The sequence below is a fragment of the Aspergillus glaucus genome (genome assembly GCF_001890805.1).
Source record: "Aspergillus glaucus CBS 516.65 unplaced genomic scaffold ASPGLscaffold_9, whole genome shotgun sequence".
In the NCBI taxonomy this organism is placed as follows: domain Eukaryota; kingdom Fungi; phylum Ascomycota; class Eurotiomycetes; order Eurotiales; family Aspergillaceae; genus Aspergillus; species Aspergillus glaucus.
This window is the reverse complement of record NW_019170461.1, coordinates 392094-406053: the sequence shown is the minus strand read 5'-3', so window position 1 is coordinate 406053 and position 13960 is coordinate 392094. Positions and strand designations below refer to the sequence as shown.

At 49.3% G+C, this 13960-nt stretch overlaps 11 protein-coding genes across 11 annotated transcripts in view; 3 read left to right on the top strand and 8 right to left on the bottom strand.

Moving 5' to 3' along the window:
• The window catches only part of ASPGLDRAFT_1516651 (uncharacterized protein), a gene marked incomplete at its 5' end in the record, with an annotated part of 1576 nt that extends 1382 nt beyond the window's left edge, over positions 1–194 (bottom strand). The window contains one exon of the mRNA XM_022542280.1: positions 40–194. Within this exon, the coding sequence (XP_022401351.1) occupies positions 40–194 (155 nt within the window). The remainder of the gene's footprint in view (positions 1–39) is intronic.
• Positions 195–586: 392 nt separating this feature from the next.
• Positions 587–1750, bottom strand: ASPGLDRAFT_81910 (uncharacterized protein; the record flags this gene model as incomplete). Its single annotated transcript, XM_022550138.1, has 2 exons — positions 587–1502; positions 1681–1750. The coding sequence occupies 2 exons, from the start codon at positions 1748–1750 to the stop codon at positions 613–615; spliced, it is 960 nt and encodes a 319-aa protein (XP_022401350.1). The 3' UTR covers positions 587–612.
• A 169-nt stretch (positions 1751–1919) lies between these two features.
• On the bottom strand, positions 1920–2412 carry ASPGLDRAFT_35135 (uncharacterized protein; the record flags this gene model as incomplete). The annotated part of the gene is made up of 2 exons (XM_022544516.1): positions 1920–2351; positions 2407–2412. The coding sequence occupies 2 exons, from the start codon at positions 2410–2412 to the stop codon at positions 1920–1922; spliced, it is 438 nt and encodes a 145-aa protein (XP_022401349.1).
• A 235-nt stretch (positions 2413–2647) lies between these two features.
• Positions 2648–3286, top strand: ASPGLDRAFT_35134 (uncharacterized protein; the record flags this gene model as incomplete). The annotated part of the gene is made up of 1 exon (XM_022544515.1): positions 2648–3286. One exon carries the CDS (start codon positions 2648–2650, stop codon positions 3284–3286), a length of 639 nt encoding a protein of 212 aa, XP_022401348.1.
• A 517-nt stretch (positions 3287–3803) lies between these two features.
• Positions 3804–4973, top strand: ASPGLDRAFT_46544 (uncharacterized protein). Its single transcript, XM_022546465.1, has one exon. The coding sequence runs from the start codon at positions 3850–3852 to the stop codon at positions 4852–4854; it is 1005 nt and encodes a 334-aa protein (XP_022401347.1). The 5' UTR covers positions 3804–3849; the 3' UTR covers positions 4855–4973.
• Positions 4974–5236: 263 nt separating this feature from the next.
• ASPGLDRAFT_25325 (uncharacterized protein) lies at positions 5237–6813 on the bottom strand (the record flags this gene model as incomplete). Its single annotated transcript, XM_022543477.1, has 3 exons — positions 5237–5940; positions 6069–6604; positions 6674–6813. The coding sequence occupies 3 exons, from the start codon at positions 6811–6813 to the stop codon at positions 5237–5239; spliced, it is 1380 nt and encodes a 459-aa protein (XP_022401346.1).
• A 228-nt stretch (positions 6814–7041) lies between these two features.
• On the top strand, positions 7042–9205 carry ASPGLDRAFT_1516636 (uncharacterized protein). The gene is made up of 7 exons (XM_022542279.1): positions 7042–7384; positions 7440–7638; positions 7697–8006; positions 8070–8376; positions 8462–8773; positions 8834–8905; positions 8971–9205. The coding sequence occupies exons 1-7, from the start codon at positions 7260–7262 to the stop codon at positions 9125–9127; spliced, it is 1482 nt and encodes a 493-aa protein (XP_022401345.1). The 5' UTR covers positions 7042–7259; the 3' UTR covers positions 9128–9205.
• Position 9206: 1 nt separating this feature from the next.
• ASPGLDRAFT_1459983 (uncharacterized protein) lies at positions 9207–10193 on the bottom strand. Its single transcript, XM_022541872.1, has 3 exons — positions 10067–10193; positions 9308–10013; positions 9207–9244 (listed from the first exon to the last, which is right to left on the bottom strand). The coding sequence occupies exon 2, from the start codon at positions 9815–9817 to the stop codon at positions 9347–9349; it is 471 nt and encodes a 156-aa protein (XP_022401344.1). The 5' UTR covers positions 9818–10013; positions 10067–10193; the 3' UTR covers positions 9207–9244; positions 9308–9346.
• Positions 10194–10496: 303 nt separating this feature from the next.
• ASPGLDRAFT_74065 (uncharacterized protein) lies at positions 10497–12624 on the bottom strand. Its single transcript, XM_022549715.1, has 4 exons — positions 12089–12624; positions 11332–12036; positions 11107–11247; positions 10497–10998 (listed from the first exon to the last, which is right to left on the bottom strand). Exons 1-4 carry the CDS (start codon positions 12497–12499, stop codon positions 10567–10569), a joined length of 1689 nt encoding a protein of 562 aa, XP_022401343.1. The 5' UTR covers positions 12500–12624; the 3' UTR covers positions 10497–10566.
• Positions 12586–13930, bottom strand: ASPGLDRAFT_1516577 (uncharacterized protein; the record flags this gene model as incomplete). Its single annotated transcript, XM_022542278.1, is given in 4 exon segments — positions 12586–13009; positions 13069–13322; positions 13338–13615; positions 13672–13930. Coding segments are annotated over 4 exon segments (834 nt in total), but the record flags the coding sequence as incomplete, so codon positions are not given.
• Positions 12587–13024, bottom strand: ASPGLDRAFT_1459931 (uncharacterized protein). The gene has a single exon (XM_022541871.1). It carries the CDS (start codon positions 12916–12918, stop codon positions 12673–12675), a length of 246 nt encoding a protein of 81 aa, XP_022401342.1. The 5' UTR covers positions 12919–13024; the 3' UTR covers positions 12587–12672.
• Positions 13931–13960: the final 30 nt, after the last annotated feature.

The following is a 13960-nucleotide window of genomic DNA, read 5'->3' as shown; positions in this document are numbered from 1 at the left end:
TGAGGGGGACCACCGTGACCACCGGAGCTACCACCATACGAGGGGCCGCCGTAGGAGTCACCACCGCCGTAGCCACCAGAGCTACCGCCACCGTAGGAGTTACCGCCGCCGTGCGAGGGACGACCACCACCACCACCACCGCCGTAGTAGTCGTCAGAGGCGCCGCCGCCGCCGTTGTAGCCGTATCCGCTCATTTTGGTATATGGGGGTATATGTGAAGGAAAATGGAATCGAGATGGATGAAAAGGAAGGAGAAGATGGGTGAGATGAAATGGATGAAAGAGGAAGAGGGTGAGATTCAGGAGTATCTATTTATGATGGAACCGATGGAGGGGCGCCACGGGTGGGGTATTGCTGAGCCACGGATCTGAGGGGGGACACAGCCACATCGTGTTACCAGCCACAGTAGGTCACTTCCGATCTGGGTTAGTGCAGGATTTTTAATAAACTTCATCCCGCGGTTATGACGTAGGTACACTCCGGAGCAATAGCTGAGAAAGAAAACGCGTACTGAGCCAATCCAGCCATCGCCAAGCAATGAAGCGGCATTGGCTCTTCTCATGAAGCGATATCGGTTGTAGATGAACATGAGAAGGTTCATTGCCGAGAGAATCACTTGGATCTGACCAGAATCTTCAAGAAAAGTTCTTTGATCTGCTCCATATTCTCCATAACTCGCAGCCGGTTCAGCCAACCATTGGAGTTGGAAAGCATCTGATCGACATTAAAATAAAACCATCGCCAGTCCAGCTCATCTACTGCCGGAAGCGATTCCTCCGGTAGGAAGTGGTCATGAATACACCGCACGCGCCAGTATCTCTGCGGGATTAGGGTCCTCCATTGGGGAAATACCCACAGGAGGAGTTTGATATTCCGTCGGCCCGGAAGAAGGTCCATGATCATGAGGACAACATCCATGGGAACGGTGATGTTGCTAGTGCTCGATCTGGATGGGGTATAGGGGAATATTGGGGTCTTGCTATTTCGTGTCTCTCGTCGAATCTTTTCCGACTGACGAAGCAAACCACGAAGTTCCGGGACGTTGAGAGGGTCTCGAGGAACACAGCACCCCTTGGAAGGATGCTGTCCGTTCTTATGGATTTTGAGATACTCCTTTGATCTGTGATAAAACCTGTCTAGTTGACCCCAATGTTCCGGGTAATCATCAGCAAGCAAATCGTCGGGCTCGAACTCATTCCGCTTCGCTTGATGGCATAGTGCCCTGACAAAGAGATCAAGATGCTCCTCAATAAGGTCCACGTCCAGAACCCGTGTCATCAACACCCAGCACTGTTCGTGCATAGAATAGGCTTTATGGCTTAGCCGGTTAGCGTTAGTCCTGGACATGCCAGCGTACACTCTTATGAAACCAATTTTCGGCCTCAGGATTAACTCATCAGGGTCCTTTGGGAGCCTAGAAGGACTTTCACAATCCCAGCCATTGTGAATGGTGACCCCGGAGAGCTGAAATCCGCATCTTTTATTTCCGGGGATCTGGATAACTGATGAGTTTTCGTCAGTTCAATCCATTATTTATCTGAAGATATATACCCACTTGCGCGGAAGAGACAGTCCCATATCCATGGTGTCTTGAAGTACATTGTATTCAGTTCATCGGGCCTGACAATGGCAGGAAGGCCTTTTTCCAATCATCTCGTTCCGAGAATATTTTGCTCGTACCTGCAAGCTGGTTTGAACGGGGCTCTTGTTGGCCATGGCCACACAAAAGGCATAGAGGCAACCAATCCATTCTGGCAGTCGTGGTGGTCTGGAAATGTTCTTGTATGCAGCTTATTTATACCAAACGGCGAGGCGTCATAATTACCAGCATACAATTGGGCACAGATATGATTACGAAACCCTAACATGAGAGGAGAAGGTAAAGAAGAAGAGAGAAGAAAAGAAACAAAGAAGAACCGCTAATCCTCATCGTCCGAATCATCAGGTTCCTCTTCTTCATCGTCGTCATCGTCGTCATCGTCGTTGTCTTCCACTGCTTCCTCTTCTTGTCCATCATCATCATTGTCATCATCATCCTCCTCCTCCTCCTCCTCGTCATCGTCATCATCTTGGTACACATCATCATAGATCAGATTTAGCATGTCTTGGACACCGTAGCAATCCCTCCCAATGCAGAGGGGGTTCTCATTCCCTCCCGGGGCCAAGGGTTGGACCAGTCTTTGGGCGTAATTATACTGATAAAACCTGGCGTAGCGTCCAACTGCAATGGCCCCGTAGACAGAAGTTTGCTCCTGCGCTATCTTCCACCGGCAGACCTTAGCGAGAATGTTACCCCCCCATCTACTCGGCCCCTGTGTCCCAAACGCCACCCTAGCTCTCGTATTCCGGCCCTTTGCATTGCACGATCAGGATAAACCGGTTCTTCCTGTCTCGCCTGCCCTCGACCCGCATTCGGTGGTATACGGCGAGGTCCAAAACCCCCAGCTCGTTTTTCTCCTCGGGGCGCGTAACGAATCGGTGTCTGGGAGGGGGGATTGTTCGCCCAAGATGCTAACCCAGACCCCGGCGACTTCGTCCCATGGAAGTGGAGTCCTCAAATCTAGCAAAACCAGTAGGTCATGAACGGGAAGTTGGACTCGATGTCTCTCCTTCGAGGTATCAGCTATGCGCGGAGTCAAGTTGCACTATGCCTCCTGCGTCAGCTCCCAGTTTTTGCCCTGAATCTTGTGGATCGGAGATGATGGAAGGGCAGCGAGACCTTGTCGGATTGCTTCCGGATAAGAGCTACGATCACCATATGTACATCTCTCGGAAGGGTTCTGGAACTCTACCCTTCCAGACTCTGGAGGAAATCATTTTGTCATCGCCATTATTTCCCTGTGTTGCCCCTGTGGGGAGAGGGCTAGTGTTGAACAAAAAGGACCGTTTCTACCTCGCAAAGGAATTTGCACACAGCGTTCTCAAATTTCAAGGAAGCTGGCTTTGTGCAAACTGGAGCATCCACGATATCATGCTACCCAAAGAGTTTGGAAAGAGTTTTTATCCGATTGACCGACCATTCTTGATGTGGAATGTCTTAACCCACCCAGAGGCGACGACCAGCCATACACCCTCTTCAGTCATTCGCCATGAGACTCTCTTTCCCTTGGGACTGGCTCTTATTGAACTATCACTGGGCCGTACTATTACTGCCCTAAGGATTCCCGAAGATGAAAACCCTGACGAGAAAGTGGCACTTCTGAAGACTGCCAATCGTTGTATCGACTTTGTTTATGGAGAGAGTGGTACAATATACGGCGATGTGGTCCAGCAGTGCTTGTTCTGATCTCATACTCGCGAGACTGATCTGGATAGTGAGGAATTCCAAGATACGGTTTTTCGGCATATCATTTCACTATTGTTAGTTATTGTGAAGAACTTCGACAAACCAGCAAGATTTAGGTTCTAGGTATGTGACCATATTCCTTCGACGTGTGGCTTGGCACAGAGTTGCAAATAGATGTCATACTTCGTGATCGGACAAACATTTTGATCATTTAAGGTTGCTGGCATCTTGAGTTATTATCTGTTAGCGTACGGCGTTATATTCAATCTTAGATATTTGACTCCAGCAATCTAAATTAGCAACATTGAAAAGTATGTAGCTCCAATGCATGAGGTGATGGAACATCTTGTATACACTGTTATCTCCGGTGGATAGTGTCCAAAGGGGATATAAACACTATGCATAGTTAGTCATAATTAGAGCAGTTTGTGCGCAAATTAAAGAATATGATTGGTGGATAGAAGCCAGCAATGTTCCAACTTCGTATCAGCCATATACGGTAGTCAACATCCCATACTCAGATATCTCAAGCTGGCTACTTTTCAACCCATCCAACATCCAAGATGTCTTCTAATCCCCCATCCCAAAGCAACCTCTCCATCATCGCCACCCTCCTAAAAGCCACCCCACCCCCCAAAATCGTCGCCCTTGTCGGCGCTGGCATCTCAACAGCAGCCAACGTCCCCGACTTCCGCTCCGCACAAACAGGCCTCTACGCCAAACTCGCCCCGCTCAAACTCCCCTACCCCGAAGCAATCTTCGACATCAACTTCTTCAAACACACCCCCGAGCCATTCTACGCGATTGCCCGTGCCCGCAAACCCCGCAATCTGCGTCCGACGCTCACGCATGCGTTCCTTGCCCTTCTAGCGAAGAAGGGCCTGCTTCATTTCATATTTACGCAGAATATCGATGGATTGGAAGAAGACGCTGGTGTTCCGGCGAGCCATGTCTTGCCTGCGCATGGGAATTGGAAGTCGCAGCGGTGTTATCGGTGTAAGAGGGGGTATCCGGATGAGTTGATGGAGAAGGCGATTGAGACGGGTGAGGTACCGTATTGTCTTAATGAGGGGTGTGTGGGGGTGGTTAAGCCGGATGTGGTGTTTTTTGGGCAGGATTTGCCTAGAGAGTTTGAGGAGAAGGAGAGAACGAAGTTGGCTGAGGCGGATGTTATGCTTGTGCTTGGGACTTCTTTGAAGGTTGCGCCTTGTTCAAGGTTACCGAGGGGTGTGAGGGAGGGTGTGCCGAGGGTTTTGATTAATCTGGAGCCTGTCGGGGATGTTGGAAATAGAGATGGGGACGTCGTTGCTTTGGGACAGTGTGATGAAGTGATTAGGACGTTGAGTGAGGAGCTGGGGTGGGCAGAGGAGTTGGATGGTTTGTGGAAAGAAGCTGTTACAGCTAAGGCGCACTGTGAAAATGATCAGGGAGAGCAGTCAAGCTTGGATGAGTTGATTGCAAGGTGTGCTGAGAAGATCGGGCCAAAGCCTGTGACTGATGGTCATCGGCGGATGCTAGAGGAGCATCTTGGTGCTAAGTTTGCGGGAATCTTACCTGGTAAGGTTTGAGATGGAAGTGGACAAGCGAAAGTCCCATCTGAATATTTCTGACATTGCATATCTCTATACACTCGATGCAAGAGCCAGGAATATGTTATCCCCAACACACGTGATATTCCACGCCCTAGGCCTCGTACAACAAACCATCCATGGTTCAGGATACTGGGACCCAAGTATCTGTACAAGGGCCTTTTGGTTCTAGATCTACGTATATCGAGAGGTCACTGCAACATTATACTTTCTTTTATGGGCAACCAGCTAGATAATTATGTACAGGGCTTGCAGACACTGAAGTCGTCGAACCGTAATCATAGCCTTCGACCCATTCGAAGTCATGGCGCCTTCCAGATATGAGTTACGCATCGTATGTTGAGATCCATGCTGACTGCGCTCAAAGCTTAGATCGCTTCTGGATAGCCTCAGTATTCCTCAAAGCAGCCCGAGAATTCTCATTCAACTTCTTCCACATATTCTTGCGGCGATCATGTCCGTCAAGGAATGCCCTCACCCACTCGCGGCGAAATTTAGGCAGCTTGCGACCTTTACCCTCTTCTCCCTCGCCGGCTAGTCGTCTCACTGTCTCAAAGTAGTCTTCAAAATTCGGGAAGAGCAGTGTGAATTTCACGCCATCACCCCGAACCTTCACGCGCTCTGCTTCCCATCTCCTCATCTCGTCCAGGGGTGGCAGAGTGGCCCGGCCGGCAAGCAGTCGTGCGGCAAGAACCGATTGCCATTCGAATACCTTGAATGTCAGACCAGCCGCGACGGCACCGATAAACAAGAGTGTCGGGTCTTTTTGCCAAACAACATGCTGGTACAGTTCAGGGACCCGGTTGTTGCGAACTGGAACTTGTGGTAGAAATGGCAGTGTCCAGCTGTAGCCTGTGCCGAAGATGATATGGTCAACATCCGTGATGCTGTTACCATCTACCAGGTGCACGGTCCTGTTCGAAACCCGTTCTATTGATGGATGATTCTGTATCTTCGGGTTGTTAAACGCTTCGTCGCCAAAGTACCCATTAGCTCCATGTCCAATTGTGATTGCATGGACTGGAGCCTTTGCTACTTCCGCAAGATCGAATGCGATGTCGGCCGCTGAAACCGATGCCCCCACAACGACAACTCGCTAAACAGCAAGGTCACGTTAGTTTAGTGATCATGTGTGCAATTAGAAGGATAACTTACTTTGCCTGCAAACGCCGCTTGACCACGAAAATGCTTACTGTGAAGCACGCTTCCCGGTCTCGCCTTCTCGAATTCCTCTAGGCCTTCTATTGAGGGTATGTATGGTACCCAGTAGTGCCCATTCGCCACGACAACGGCATCAAACCACTCAACCCACCAGTAGTCACTCTGCTGTCCATCCTTTCGGAGTGTTACTTTCCACTCCGCTCCCACCTTCTCGACCCGCTCCACTGTAGTATTGTATGAAACCCAGTCGCTGTAGCCCCGGCGCTCCACGAGACCCTTGACGTATCTCTGAACCACGTCCCACCTGCGGAAAGGGGTCTCGGGTCCGTGGCGCGATATAGAGAGCTCGCTCCGCTCCTCCGGAATAGGTTCCTGGCTGAACTGCATGGGCAAACAGTCGATATTTGTTTCCAGGTACGGGTAAACGGACGACTCAGAAAATCGAGGTTGGTCGGACTTCGGCGTCTGCGCGGGCAGTTTCTCAGGAATAGGTAATGGGGAATCAGCAGTTCTCGTGGCCAAAGATGCGAAATCAGAGAGCGTTGGAGGCTGGGCCGAGTCGCCAATCCTGATATCGCCCATCATTAGGCATTGTCAGCCATCTCGAGCCAATTCTAAGGGCGAATACAAAACACACCAGCAGCCCCCTGGGGCCTCGCGGCGCTCGAACACACGGATAATGTCGAAAGCCTTTTCTTGTGCCAGCGCGTCCACCGCAATGGCCCCTGCCGGGCCGGCGCCGATGACGGCTACCCGTTTAACGTGCACGCCAACCATAATCAATCCAATCGCTATTGAAACAACGCAACAAATTTGAATGTATCATCGCGATATACATTTGTAGAAGTAATACTCCATACATGTAAACGAATTGTCTTAGCAAATCCCGGCGCTGCGGTATTTATACCAGATCCCGGGTTGTGCCTTCATCACGCAATCTGATGCCATCCCGCGACACATAGGGCTTTTAGTGGCCAAACACGAAGCCAAGCAGATCTTCGTACTGTACAGCCCGATTTCCACTGGAGACTTCGCTTAACTTCAACAAGAACAGATATTATGCTCATGTCGTTGGTTAAGGTGATAAATAGTTAATTGCTAGGGGTGATAATAATAGAGTACTTGAGGGCCCGAACTATTTGCTGCAGTCGGTATTTGCCAGATTCATCTCTATTTGCCTTTAGAGTCGCCAATATACCAACAAGGACTTTCTTTCTGCTAGTATGGATATTGAAGTGAAAGATGAGAAGCAACAATTCAATGGCAGTTCCTCTGAGGATTTTACTGCAGCGACGCTGTCCGTGGCGCCTGAATGGGATCCCGGCCTTGAAAGGAAGGCTCGCAGAAAGTAGGACTCTTTACATGATAGAAAAATTTATACGCTGACACGCTTTCTCCCCAAGAGTTGACTTTTCCGTGCTACCTCTGCTTTTCCTCGGTCTCTTTGCTTTCCAGCTGGATCGCATGAACATTGCGAGCGCATTGACTGGTGGCTTCGCAACTGATATCGATGTCTCCCAGGCTACGATTAACCTGGGCAACCAGCTAATGTTCATGGGTATCGTGGTCTTCGAGATACCATGCAATATGGCCCTGCAACGAGTGTGTATTAGCTATCTTAGCAAAAAAGAGTCTTGGATCTAATGGGAAACTTCCGCAGGTTGGTCCTCGGAAGTGGATCTCAGCTCAGGTTTTCATCTTCGGCCTACTTGCAACAATGCAAGTATTCATCCGAGATCGAGGGGCATTCCTTGCCACACGGCTGCTTCTAGGGTTGGCTGAGGCAGGCTATATTCCTGGAGCAGTTTATACTTTGTCGACGTGGTATACAAAACGAGAATTGCCCAAAAGGCTCGCCGTTTTCTTTTTCGGCATGTTTGGCGGCAATGCCGTGAGTCCTCTGCTGGCCTCTGGCATACTGAAACTCGACGGTCAGCGTGGTATTAAAGGGTGGCAGTGGCTCTTTATAAGTACTTTTGCTCGCCCATGTTAATCTAAGCGCAAGGTTCTATTCTAACATATGGTTCAAATAGTCGAAGGCCTCTTCACGATCTCCGTATCGTTCGTCCTCCTATTACTCCTACCTGGATCTCCCGACCTCCCCAGGCCTCTACTTAGCCCGGGACTTATCAAGTTTTCTGATTCTGAGAAGGACACTCTTCAGCAACGACTTGAATACGATGATAGCGAAAATCGCGGAGGCGCTCATGGCCTGCAAATTCCTCTAAGGATCATCTGGCGTACTGTGTCTCACTACCGTCGCTGGCCGCACTTTGTTTCTACATTCGTCGTATTTTCGACATGGAGTCCCCTGACAACTTACACACCGTCCATCATCATGTGAGTTTTGTGCACTGCCGTTGGTACCAAATCAAGGGTCCGGGGCAACGATACCATGGAGTCACAACTAACTACTAATCTACAGGTCCCTCGGCTTCGACAGAATTCCAGCCAACGCTCTGGCCGCAGTTGGCGCCTCCCTAGCTCTCGTCGTAGTGTTCTGCTTCGCCTCCATGGCCGACCGGATTAAATTCCGAGGCGTCTCTGTCATAACTGCCCAAGTCCTCTACCTTGCTACCCTCATAGTGGCTCTCCAGGTCCAGCCTCATGTCGGCAAATGGTCACGGTGGGGACTTTGGACTGCTGTGAACAGTTTCGCGGTTGGATACCATCCGATACATGTCTCTTGGGTTCAGATGAACTGCCGGGATCCGAGAGAGAGAAGTATCAGTATTGCGTAAGTTTGTTCGCGTATTTGTCATAATGTGGTCGTCGCTGATGGAGAACCTTGAATTAGCATGTGGGTTATGTCTGCGATTGCGGGTTTAATGGCTGGGGCGCAATATTTTCAAGTAGAAGACAAGCCACTGTAAGTTATGTCCATCCCTCCTCGTTGCGGAACAGCTTTTTTCTTCTAACGTTAACACTATCAAGCTATTCGACGGGCTTACGGACCATGATTATCATGGTATCGGTAGGAGTTGCAAGTGCTTTGGTACAGATCATCGTGTACGTCGTACACAATAGGCGCGTTGCTCAAGGCAAGCATCGGCCCAAAGATGGATTAACACCTATGGTATATATTCCGTGAGCGGAGGGGGCTTGTATTATTTAAACAAAAATTCTTTTGATGTGTTTAATTGGATAGGCGTCGCATACACATGAGGTGTGTTTCAACATTAGGTATTGCTGTTATATAACCGCGTAGCTTGAAAGGGCTCGGCTGCTTGTGAACATCAACACAAGATACTAAGCACCAATAAAGACTAACCAAGAAACCCATGCACAACCCTCTCCAGCTCATCATCACTCATAACTCGTATCCCCAAGCGCTCATTCCAGGAAGCTTCTTGAAATCCCTCCCGCCATATCCCTCCTCGTACATCATCACATAGTAATAATTGAGCATACCGGTCATATCCCCCGCTTCCAACTGCTCCTTCGCCTTCTCCATCAGCTCACCAACACTCACATCAGGGATTCTCCCATCCTCAACGGAACCAAAGTCAACACCCAATATCTTGGCCACCATCGCAGTCAACTTCCGCTCCGTGACAGCAGCAGAGTAGATGTACACTGCCTGGTTCGCCGTATCCGCGAAATTCACAGGATCCAAAATGCGAACAATAGCATCAGCAATATCAGCCAATGTAGAAGGCCCGATCTCGTTGTCCCCGCCATTATGGAAGACAGCCTGTTTGGTCATCGGGTTGGGGCCCAATGCGCCAAACTTGATGGTAATATCGAGGAATGCACCGTTGTTCAGCGAGGTCCATGTCATCGGTGCGGAAGGGCTGTCGAGTTTCGACGTGAGGTATTGGCGTACTTTCACTTTTTCAGTTGCGACAGGGAGTTGAATGGCTAGAGGGGATTCTAGGTTTGTGGTGAACTCTGAGGGGATGATGCGTTTCACGGATGCGGCGACGGCAGCGTCTATCCATATTTTCTCGTTTTCGAAACTTGGCGCACCAACGGCGCTTTGGAGACGTTAGAAATCTGGACGATTCAGTTGACACATGCATAAGCTCACCTGATGACAACATCCTGTCCCTTGAAAACCTGAGTTAAGCCGGCCTCATCGCTGAGATCCGTCTTCACTACTTGTAGCCCGGCGGGAAGTGGCTTCTGTGAGTCTTTGCGCTGGATGGCAGTGACAGTGTAGCCGGACGAAACTAGAGCAGTGGATATACGACTTCCCAGTAAGCCACTGGCCTGGTCGATCGTTAGTATGTGATAGTGATTCGGACTTGGATGTGCATACCTGATAATCGCGATGTTTTTATAATTCGTTTCTCTGCATAGTGAAGAATGTAAAAGACACTCAGCTTTGAGATCAACCCCGAGCATGAGTAAACATTCGCTACTCGGTGACTCGGCGTTGAGAACAATCCCGAACCTGAATTATCTCCAATTTGGCTTATTGAAGACTAAGTAGATATTTAATTCATATATTGATGATGAGAGACTGGAATACAGAGGAAAGAGAAACGTGAAAACGTGCCGAGCACAATCGCCCCTCGCCCAGGTACATCACAACAACGGCTCCCAAAGCCATTCCATGCCGGGTGAAAGGATTTCCGAATTAGAGGCAAGTTCTCCCAACGGAGCACCCATAAAAGAAACATTTCCTGCAAGCTGACTAGATAGCGCTACTCCTATCTTAGCCGCCCTCGACTGTGCTGCGCGTTCCATCAATCGCGAGATAAATTTTCGGAGCATGAGACTTGTCTGTGTATCATCTTCCTCCCATTGTCGATATACCTCGGTCACCACTTCCCATGCGTGATTAGTTTCGGGGGTTATTGGGCAAGCGCATAGTTCTGAGAGGATGAATGCGATGACATGCCATTGTTTGTAGCTTTTGCTTAGCCAGGCCCATTGAGAGGTAGACTCGTTGGTGTGCAGTAAGTGTGCAAATTTGACAACCTCGATGGCCATGTTGAAAGCTTCGTCATCGGGTTCCTGGGGAATGACTGATTCATCGTCTTTGACTGTTGATGTCCTGTAATGGGCTAATAGCCATGATTTGGAGAGAGTAAGTCTGGCGATTGTTGCGTACATTCATTGAACCGGGACGTCCAGATCCAGTTGTTTCAGGTATTGATCCTCGAGTCGATTTGCCAGGGGTTTTACACGATTCTCTTGACCGCTTCTGGACAAATTTGCTCCGATTGGTTTATTCGGCCAGTAGAGGTTCGCGATTACCTCACACTGGACAATACGAGTGTGATATCTGTACAACCAACTGTTCCAGGCGGCATCTCCGTTAAAGGAGGAGTAAGCACATCAGTCAACATTGGATGGAAGCCTCGTGTCAAACATCCCAGGTTGAATCTGAGAATCCGTCCCTTGGTCTCCTGAGCAGAGCATGTCCAAGATGCATATATGCCACCATATTCGACGTCGGATTTCCGCATCGAAAGGACTCAATCCCAAATACTGCCCATCGCGATGGAGACCCTGTCCTTGAGCAACGCGGACTACCACAGCAGACGCGGCCCATACAAGTCTCGTATCCCCTTTCCGGCGGAGGCATAGCAAGAATAGCACGGCTGCTTGTAGAACATGGATGTTCTGAGACTTGATAAAGTTGGCTCTAACCAAGGCTTGGTCTGTGGCAAATCTGTATTTTTGAATGGATGTTTCGCTATTTTCACCTAAAGCTTCCAAGCACTGCTTCGGGTCCATACTGACAATGACAGCGTAGCATACTGAGAGCAGCAAAGCCTCACGGGCAGGATCTGGGTTGATATTTTCAGATTCTTGACAAACCATTTCATCAACAGATGGTCTGTTAAGGGTCGCTATCAGCGGTGCAACGTTGATTTTATAGACACGCCACAGCTCCTGAATTCGCGAAGGGTCTAGATAGCTGCTGTGCAGGACATCAGGAATCCAGTCATTTCCTAGCACACTGACAAAACGCAGGGCAGAAGCATCTGGCTCGTCGAAATCCTCTTCAGAAGATGAATCACTACAAATGTCCTGCAATTCTCGAATCTACGACATTAACTTATATACAACATGAACGCAGGAAATCGAACTAACACACCTTATCCCCAAGAACAGCAGACGCCTCATCACCCACATATCGACTTTTCCCTTCCTTGACTATGAACCTACCCTCATAATTGTTCGTATGCAATGCATCCGAACGCGAAGACACACTCGAAGACACGTCATGATCACCCGCAGGAGACCCCGAACGAAGTCCCTCTACCTCCTCCTCCAATTGCCTCAACCGCGCAACAACCTCAGAAATAGGTGGCCGCCTAAGTTTCCGGGGTGCCCGTTTAGGTTCCGGGAATACACATCGTTCTCCACCTTTCACGCAACGGCCACATGGATCATTCTTGTCGCATCGGACTTTCCTGCGGTTGCACTGGGTGCAGCTTCGGTTGTATGAGCTATTCCGGCCGGGAGATGAGGGTAGGCTGGTTTTTGATTGGTTGAGTTCTTGCATCTTGTGACATAGTTACCCTGGTAGGCACTCAATGGGACTGTTGGTGAAATCCAGGGCATTCTATGAGGTGATTAGTGACGTTGGTCCCGCTTCGGGGTTGATTTTAATTTTTGTGAGGGATGTATTGATAATATTGCTATATAATAGTAGTAATAATAGTCGTATCAATATCATTACAACATGAAAATAAAACAAAGGAAATGGTTGTAGAAAAGAATGATGAGGTCCAAGCCTGTGACTCGGCGCCGAACAAAGAAAGAGGTAGGGACCGAGGAGAGACCCATGAGCCAATTCTGATGGGCTAGCAAGCCGTGCTCCCTAGCTGGGGCGTTCCGTGTGCTGGAGCGTTCCGTGTGCTGGAGCGTTCCGTGTGCTGGAGCGTTTATCTGCTCAGCTTGGCGAATCCTCCAGGGATTCATCTTAATTCATATAGCCAATGGAAAGATGTCCTTGAGATATATATCTCATCACGACCCATTCATGACAAGCACTGTCATAATAGTAGCATATCTATACCACATAAAGTACATTAGCAACTATACCCTCCATCACAGAAAAGATATACTAACATAGCACTCGCAGCAAGAACCTCAATACTCCTCGCCTTCGTAAACCCAGACATCATCGCGATCAAGCCCATAACCGAGATCGCAGTAATAGCCACTCGAGCAGTGAGACTGGGCACAAAGTTGCATACGAGCATGGGGAATAGGAGGACTGTTGTGACCATAGCGGCCATTGATACTCGGGCGACTCTTTTTGCGAGGAATGCTGATGGAACGGAGACGTCATCGGGTTGTGTGTCTTGGGTTGATTGTTTCTGCTATTTCTAGTCAACGCGTGTTAATCCTGGGCGTAAGTGGTAAGACCCTAAACTGACCTTGTAATAACTTCGAAAGAACGGAACTAACGCATCCTCCACGGACCGTTCAAGCCGTGACAACGGATCCTCATCTTCCGAACGAAACGTAAACAAATCCTTCCCATGTCCGAGATACCTGCTTTCCTCCTTTGCTATACAACCATTCCCATCAACCCATTTCATCAACCCCTCAACATCCCGCCTTTGTGCCTGCGTGAAACGAGCAACTCGTGCGCTTCGCTCAACAAGTTCATCTGCCATTGCCATTAGCACATACCAACCAATACCTTCCAAGACCAGGAAAACAAACCATATCCAGCCAACTCCCCCTCAATCTGCAACAGTACATTATGCCTCTCCTGATTCCGATCTCTCCGTCTACTCCCCAGAAATACCTTACACTTCTCTGCCCGATCGATTTTATCAAGTTTAGTCTCGAGGGCGGATAGCGAGTCTTGTTTGGAGAGGAGTAGTCGTGTGCGGAGGGTCGAGAAACGTCGGTAGATTTGGGAGGTTTCGTCGGCTGCGACGTGTGCTGAGAATCGGGGGTATCCGGCGGGTTGGTCTTCGGGGGATTGTTGGGGGGCTGGGACTGGGGG

Coding starts and splice junctions, on each gene's coding strand:
- ASPGLDRAFT_1459983 (XM_022541872.1), bottom strand. CDS start 9,817: ATGACATGGACCTCGCTGAACAACGGTGCATTCCTCGATATTACCATC.
- ASPGLDRAFT_46544 (XM_022546465.1), top strand. CDS start 3,850: ATGTCTTCTAATCCCCCATCCCAAAGCAACCTCTCCATCATCGCCACC.
- ASPGLDRAFT_1516636 (XM_022542279.1), top strand. CDS start 7,260: ATGGATATTGAAGTGAAAGATGAGAAGCAACAATTCAATGGCAGTTCC. Junction 7,639..7,696: donor GCAATATGGCCCTGCAACGA/GTGTGTATTAGC, acceptor AAACTTCCGCAG/GTTGGTCCTCGGAAGTGGAT. Junction 8,774..8,833: donor GAGAGAAGTATCAGTATTGC/GTAAGTTTGTTC, acceptor ACCTTGAATTAG/CATGTGGGTTATGTCTGCGA.
- ASPGLDRAFT_1459931 (XM_022541871.1), bottom strand. CDS start 12,918: ATGAATCCCTGGAGGATTCGCCAAGCTGAGCAGATAAACGCTCCAGCA.
- ASPGLDRAFT_74065 (XM_022549715.1), bottom strand. CDS start 12,499: ATGCAAGAACTCAACCAATCAAAAACCAGCCTACCCTCATCTCCCGGC. Junction 12,037..12,088: donor CTGCTGTTCTTGGGGATAAG/GTGTGTTAGTTC, acceptor TTAATGTCGTAG/ATTCGAGAATTGCAGGACAT. Junction 10,999..11,106: donor AACTGGATCTGGACGTCCCG/GTTCAATGAATG, acceptor GTCATTCCCCAG/GAACCCGATGACGAAGCTTT.